This window comes from Coffea eugenioides, chromosome 7 (assembly GCF_003713205.1).
Source record: "Coffea eugenioides isolate CCC68of chromosome 7, Ceug_1.0, whole genome shotgun sequence".
In the NCBI taxonomy this organism is placed as follows: domain Eukaryota; kingdom Viridiplantae; phylum Streptophyta; class Magnoliopsida; order Gentianales; family Rubiaceae; genus Coffea; species Coffea eugenioides.
Genome location: NC_040041.1, coordinates 14,649,723 through 14,657,655, shown reverse-complemented (window position 1 = coordinate 14,657,655; position 7,933 = coordinate 14,649,723). Strand labels below are relative to the sequence as shown.

The 7,933-nt window shown below is 32.7% G+C and overlaps 1 protein-coding gene across 1 annotated transcript; it reads left to right on the top strand.

Annotated features, from left to right (window-relative positions):
• Nucleotides 1-5,496: 5,496 nt before the first annotated feature.
• On the top strand, nucleotides 5,497-7,395 carry LOC113777005 (putative pentatricopeptide repeat-containing protein At1g12700, mitochondrial). The gene has a single exon (XM_027322055.1). It carries the CDS (start codon nucleotides 5,497-5,499, stop codon nucleotides 7,393-7,395), a length of 1,899 nt encoding a protein of 632 aa, XP_027177856.1.
• The last annotated feature ends 538 nt before the right edge of the window (nucleotides 7,396-7,933 follow it).

The following is a 7,933-nucleotide window of genomic DNA, read 5'->3' as shown; positions in this document are numbered from 1 at the left end:
TTGTTTGTTTTATTAAGTTGTGAAGCGAGGTTACACTTCGTTAATTTTCATGCCTTTTAACAGATTTGGTGAATCTATGAAGTCTTAACCTCTTAAAGAATCATAAAACAAAGCAGCTATTATACTTGTAGAATCAGAAGTGACACTCCACCTCGCCCTTGGTGAATCAAACTTGTAATCTGTAGGCGAAGTAGCTCAACTAGAGGTGGCAAATCAACCCACTTAATTAAATTTACCCATACCCGCCCATAAATAGATGGGTATGGGTATCTTAAATTTTTGTATATGGGTAACCCATTAAAATTCTCTTCCCCTAAATCTCTTCTTTTCCTCCACCCATTTTTTTTTCAAATTTTTCATTTTGTCATGATGTTAACTACTTTTGTTTCATTATTATTATTATTATTATTTGTTGGTTTTATTTTATTATTTTGTTTTCTCTTAGTTTGTTAACTTGCTCATTTTTCGGCATTACCAATTTATGATAAATTTGAGCCTCTTTTCTTATCTTTCTAAAATGAAATTTTAAATTTATATATGGAAAAAATGTTAGGGGTTAAAAATTTTTGGATTAAATTTTTATATTAACTTTTATAGTACTTAGTTCAAATTTTTATATTCTTATTATTCAATTATTAAATAATATGTAATTTTGTGAAATAGAGTATAAATGAAAAAAATTTGGTAATTAGGCTTATTGAACATTATAAGTAAATATTTAAAACTAATGATGGGTACAAAGAGCGGTATAAATTTATAACTTAGTTTGCAAAAATGAATTTAAATGAATTTACAAAAAATTAAAATAAATGGGTTATAAATGGGTAATTGGGTTATCCAATTCATTTTTTGATTTACCCATTTATACCCATCTAATTAAATGGGTATAAATGGATTGATTTATTTATACCCATTACCCATTTTACCCAACCCAAAGCCGCCCAAATCACCCATTTTAACACCTCTAAGCTCAACCAACGAGTACTAGCTCCATTACACTTTTGCAAATCAAAATGTTCTAATTTTTGCTTGCCAAACACCTGTACAAAAGTCATCAAAATAGAGCAGTAGTCTATTTTTTGCTTTTTTTTATTTTGGCTTTCCCCAGTAATACGATGGCAAGAAGATGTATCTAAGATTTTTTTTTAAGCGTACCTAGGTGGACTTGAATTTGGATCCTCTTACATACGCTCTATTCTTTTGACCCACACAACCCATCCACCTTCTTCCCCCCCCCCCCCTCGGGGGCTTTTTAATTCTTTTTTTAGTATAAGTAGGAGATTTCGAATTCCAAATCATATTTACTTACATTCCCTTCTTTCGAACCCCAACCCAGCCCCTGCCTCCCCCTCCTCCTAACTTGTAAGTGGAAGGTTTCGAACTCAAAATGTCTTATTTACAGTTCCTCCCCTCAAACCACCCAACTCATCTCTTCCTCCAAGAATGATAACAATCACTCTGGAATTGGACTGGTTGAACAGTGAAATATTTGTTAGTTAAATGCTAACCATCATCAAAATCAATTTTCCCCGAGTTAATTGGGACACCACAATTTAACTTTGTCGAAAAAATTTACTTTGGGCAAAGGTGAAGTTATAGACGGATACGTGCACATTGCAGACTTATACTCACCTGAAATTGCACTTAATAGAGTAGCAAACTAATTTAATCGCCGTAAAAATTAGATAAAGCAAGAGAAGTTCCACTTTATCTCTTTATATTGTCCCCTAGCTCTGTAAACGGATTAGCGTTGTGCCCTAGTTTAAACCAAAAAAAAAAAAACATACATTATAAAATGAGGTATTATTTGAAATCAAAAGAAGAATTTTAGATTATTTGCACACAAAACCGAACCAATGAAATTTGTTTGTAATTGTTCTTCGAAATTATAAATATACATATTGCATAGAAAAATATGCATCTTTGGTTTCCAATGTTTAATACCCGTGCAATTTTAGTCCCTAAAGTTTTGATCGGCAATGTTTGGCTTTAAGCATGGTTTTAGTCCCTAAAGTTTCATCATAAACAAATATGATCTCTAATGTTTCAGGAAAAATGCACTTTTCATCCCCAAGATTTCGAGTGTAAGATAATTTCATCCTTAAAGTTTCGGTAAAAACACATTTCATCCTTGTAGTTTTATTATTTTGACCAATTTTATCTCCAAAGCTTCATGCAAGCACATTTCAATCCCATAGTTTCATAAATTTGATCAATTAAGGACAATTCAATAATTGTTAACCAATTTGGACCGAATATCATCACATGACTAGCATGTCTTGTTAATAATTGTATTGTTAGTACTTAATTTAGTCATTGATTAAATTATATAAATAACAATGAGTATGTTCGGAATAAGAAACTCTTTTCTTTTAAATTTATGATATGATGTATGTGAAATAAAAAAATCAATTAGATGATAGATAGGCAACTTAAAAAACATGTATACGACGCAACAAAACAAAATTTTGCAAATAAATAACAATCTAAACAATTATTTCTTTTAGGTTAATATTTTTCTCCAATTGGTTGCAATGGGATTGTTTGAAAAATTTATCCAATTGGCTATAATGGGGTTATTTATTCTCCAGGACTTTGTTTCCTTTCAATCTTTTTATTCAATTTGTGATTAAGAAAAGAGTAATGGTGGCTGAAATTTTTTAATTTTTTAAAATAAGAAAGTGAATTAAAAAAATTATTTTTGAGGTTTTCGTTGATCCAATGTTTCTATATTTAACTAACAGGCATGCCATAGTCAAGTGATAATATTCCATTCGAATTGCTCGACAATCCATCAATTGTCCTTAATTAGTCAAATTTATGAACTTACGGGGATGAAATGTGTTTGCATGAAACTTTAAGGACGAAATTAGTCAAAGTTATAAAATTATGAGGATGAAATGAGTTTTGACTAAAATTTTAGGGATGAAATTATCCAACACCCTAAACAATAGGGATGAAAAGTGCATTTTCCCCTAATATTTCTAAATTGAAGTAGATTTAGGACAATTGATAGATTTTCAACAATTACTGACCCAATCGGTCATGTAAAATAACGTGTTTATTAAATTAAACTTTTTTGAAGAACAAAACAGGGAATAACATTGAACAAAAAAGAATCACATGATAGCACGAAGTAATTAATTAATCAAGTAATCTGAACAAAAGGAAATAGTTTAAACTATGCGCAAAAATTTACAATACGCGACTATAGGTAAATTTGCTTGGAGATAGTCGGGATAGAGAATGAAAATGAGTTCCAAATTAATGAATTGAGTGGTCCAACTCGTCTTAATGTTGTAGTTGAACAAATTTCTTTTGTTATTTTCTCTCTTTTACTAGTTAATTAGTTAGCAAGAAAAGATATTAGTTCTTAATCTTGTTTAAGTTAGGGTTTGTTTGATAACATAAAAAAAGTGTTGAATCTGAATTTTTTCAGACATTCAGATATTTTGAATGTTTGATAAATGAAAATCCATTTGCTGAACTTGTGTGTATTTTTTTCAGTACAAGAATCCTAACTGAATGCTTAATTTTGATCAGAATCAATAGAATTACTTCAACTACCTTATCTTATCTGCCAAATCTACCTTTGTTTATTAATTATGTTCAAAATTCTTATCTAATTAAACAATAAATATTCTCTATCTAATGATTTTCTATTTCTCTTTTCTCCCTTTTGAATGACTTTCACATGTTCTCCATACTCCTCATATAATATATTATATCTTTTATATTAATTTGTTTTGAAAATAAATATTATCATTTTCATACCTAGCATTTTTAGCTAATTAAATGATAGGTACTATTTCTTTTTTGGATGAAAAGATATAAGGGCAAAATTGTTAAATTTAACTTATTAAGCATTCAGTTATAAATGTTTATCAAACAGTATAAATAGGTTTAGCATTAAAATTCAGACATTCATATATTTTTTTCAGTGCTTAAAATTCAGCAAATTAATTGTTTCAGAATTCAGTATCAATTTTATCAAACGAAACCTTAGCCACTATATTGCTTCTTTTTTTTTTTTCAAATTCAATTTAATGGATACATAAGCGTACATAACTAAATTCTATTGGGAGTAATTCTTCAAAAGCGTTAAATCAACTTTAAATTGGATACACTGGGGACTAAATTGATATTGCCAAACTCTAGGGACTAAACTGCATGTGAGCTAAATATTAGGGAACCAGATTCATTTTTACCAAAACTTTAAGGACTAAACCCACATAGGTGCTAAATATTGAGGACCAAAATTGCATGTTTTCTAAAAAAAAAAAAAAAAACTAATTGTAACATTATTGTTTTGGTATTCTTATTGTCCATGAATCTCTTTATAACACTAAATCATTCATATAATCGTCAATATACCAGTTATCTATAATTTTCAAAATAAAACTATAAAACTCATTCACTAGAGGCTTATCCAGCAATTGAAGCAATAAAATACCAAAGACAAGTAGGTAAGGTAACTACACAAAACAGCCAACCTATTACAGAAAAAAAACCAAAATACAACGACAAAGAAGCTGGACCAATCTAAAAGGATAATGTACATGAAAATAGATTATGGAATAAATGAACATCTAAAATCACTGCACAGAGGAAAAGAAATTAATGTAGAGCAAATGGAAGATTACCAAAGAAATGAAGGAGAGTAAGTTTGCTGACGAAGGAGAAGATGAAGAAAGAGAAGGAAATAAAAGATAAAAGATAAAAATCCAGAAAAAGAGACCTATTCCCCTTGTCTAAGCCAAAGTGAAATGCTCTTACAAGTTAGAAGTAAGCAAGGGGCAATAAAAAAAGTACGTCTGGACGGAGTGTTATTTGAAATATTATATTGTTTGTAATAATTGCTCTAATATTTTTGTAATCCATGTGGCTGAAAATGTCAAAAAAGAGTTAGAAAATGTATTTGTAATGCAAAATAATATATAAAAAAATTAAATAATACCAATAAAATTACCACATGTTTTCTCTAACAAACTAGGGACATGAGATTAATGAGAAAATAAGGAAAGAAACCAGTTTTTTTCATCTTACCTTCGTAGTTTCATCATAATAATTACAAAATTAATTATAAATTACAAATATTCGTATCCATTTTACTATTTGAGTCGAGTGAGATCTTGTCATAGTAACGTGAAATTGACTTGGACCTGACACTGTACCTTTTATTTATTTATTTATTCTTTTGGTCAAAACCATTTCTTTTGATTTTATTGGCCTCAATAACTGAAAGAATTTCAAAGCAACAACGACGCCGTGTAAGCAAAAGCCGTTGCCTCGAAACGAGAAAACAACAGTGATAGGGTATTATTTGAAATATTAGTTGGAATAATTACTGTAGCACCTTTTGTGATGTGATGTATGTGAGATAAAAAGGTGGTTGGGAATATAAAAAGGTGGGTTGGAAAATGTGTTTTTGATGCAAGCGAAATATTATTTGGGATAAGTGTTGTATCCAAACACTCCCAGTGTTCTGTGGTAACGATGCAGCGAAGAGCGTCTTCTGTGGTAATGGTTTCCATGGCTCGGTCTCAGGAAGCAGCGGCTTCATTAGGTACTACTGCTCCTGCAGGTTGTACTACTCTTGCATCATTTCTCTCTCCATTCCCAAACCATAGACCCCATTTGGCTTTTTATTCTGCTATTAGTAGTAAGGTTAAGAGTTCTTCTGGAAAAGCTCTGGAATTTCAACCTGAATTAAGGAATGATATTAATAATGTCAACAGTCTTGATGATGCTTTGAGCTTGTTCGAGCGGATGGCTCGGATGAGGCCTCTGCCATCTGTTATTCAATTCAATCAACTGCTGACTTGTATTGTTAAGATGAAGAATCATTATTCTTCGGTTGTTTCCCTTTTCAGAGATATGTGTGTCCGGGGCATTCCTGTTGATGAGGCCACCCTTAATATAATGATTAATTGTTACTGCGTTGTGGGCCGAGTGGATTTAGCTTTTTCAACATTGTCTGGCTTCTTCAAACGTGGTTTTGTTCCTAATGTGGTCACCTTTGGCACTTTACTTAAGGGACTCTTCCGAGACCATAAGGTTCCTGAGGCGCAAGAATTGTTCAAAAAGATAATCAAAGAAAAACTTTGTAAACCCAATGAAACTATGTTGGGGATTGTGATAGATGGGCTCTGTAAGGCAGGAAACACTCAAACAGCCATTGAATTCCTCAGAGCAACGGAAAAACGAGGAAGTCCTTGTAAACCTGATGCAATTATGTATAATACCATCATTGATAGCTTGGGCAAGGATAAAATGGTTGATGAAGCTCTTGCCCTCTTACAGGAGATGATTGAAAAGGACATTCCCCCGAATGTTGTCACTTACAGTTGTTTGATTCAGGGTCTGTGCAGCTTAAGCAGATGGAAGGATGTTGACAAGCTCTTTGCTGAGATGAAGGCTTATAAAATTGTTCCAAATGTTATTACTTTTAATATAGTGGTGGATGCACTATGTAAGGAAGGGCATATAGAAGATGCTGAAGAGGTAGTCCAGATCATGATCCAGCAAGGTCAAAATCCCAACCTGGTCACATACAGTTCCTTAATGGATGGGTACTGTTTACAGAGGCGAATAGATGACGCAAGGAGAGTTTTCGATACCATGGTTGCTAGTGGCCTTACACCTGATCTCCATTGCTATGGTATTCTGATAAATGCCTATTACAAGACCAAGAAAGTGAATGCAGCCATGAAGCTCTTTCGAGAGATTCCACATAAAGGTTTAACACCTGATATTGTTATTTATAACAGTGTGTTGCAGGGGTTATTTAGTTCAGGAAGGTATCTTAGTGCACGAGAAATTTTCAACGAGATGCAAGCTTCTGGCATGAAGCCTGATTTTCACACTTACTGTGTGGTACTGGATGGATTATGCAAGACTGGACATGTTGATGAAGCATTGGAGTTATTACATGCAACCCAAGCCGATGGAACAGATCTTTACATTGAAATGTATAATATCATGCTTGATGGGTTGTGTAAATGCAGGAGGCTCGATAGTGCCCGAGATCTTTTCAAAAATCTCTCCCTCAAAGGATTGGACCCTAATGTTTTGACATACAGTATCATGATTGCTGGCCTACTTTCAGAAGGTTTGCTCATGGAAGCTAAAGAGCTTGTTGCAAAAATGGAAGAGAAGGGTTGCCTGGCAGATAGTGTTACATACAATGTTATTCTGCAAGGACTCCTTAAGGGAGGTCATTATGAGGACACAATGGCCTATTACGAAGAAATGGTTCACAGAGGATTCTCTTTGGATGCATCTACCTTTTCCATTTTACTTGATTCTGCTACTGAAAAACAGAAGAATCCTTCTCTACTTATGTTGATGCTGAAGATTGATCCTGATAGCAAGAAGTTTATGGATGGGAGATAAAGAGGACCTTCACATTATTTGCAACTTTTGGTCCTACTGGTTTTTGTCCCCTAAACGTTTATTTGCTGGAACTAACACTATTTAAGTTCACTTTTGGACTGGGTACTTGAGGAACTCTGTTGGTCATATTTTTGCGAATCCCTCAAAGATCTTCGGTTCAGGTGGAGGAAGCCATTGTCCGTATGTCAAGTTCAATTGATAAGTGTAGCAATTCATAGAGATTCTCTGCTGTTAATTGGATTTCCTTAATTGGTTAGTGTAGCAGATCTGAAATCTGCTGCGGTTAATTGGATTTGTACCACTTAGAGAGACTTCTTGTTGATATTTCCATGGAGAACCTCAGTGTGGCATATCACTTAAGTGGTAACTTTTACAGGTTCTTTTGGTTTGTTTTTCATGGGTGTTAGTACTTTAGCTTGTCTGTCATTTTACTTCAGATAACTAATATTTAAAGTTATTGTAAATATGAAATGAAATGTGATATGCAAATATAGTTTGTGACTTTGAATTTCTGGACAAGGTTTAAGCTGCATTCCTG

Bases quoted from the DNA above. Each gene is read 5' to 3' on its own strand.
- LOC113777005 (XM_027322055.1), top strand. From the start codon at position 5,497: ATGCAGCGAAGAGCGTCTTCTGTGGTAATGGTTTCCATGGCTCGGTCT.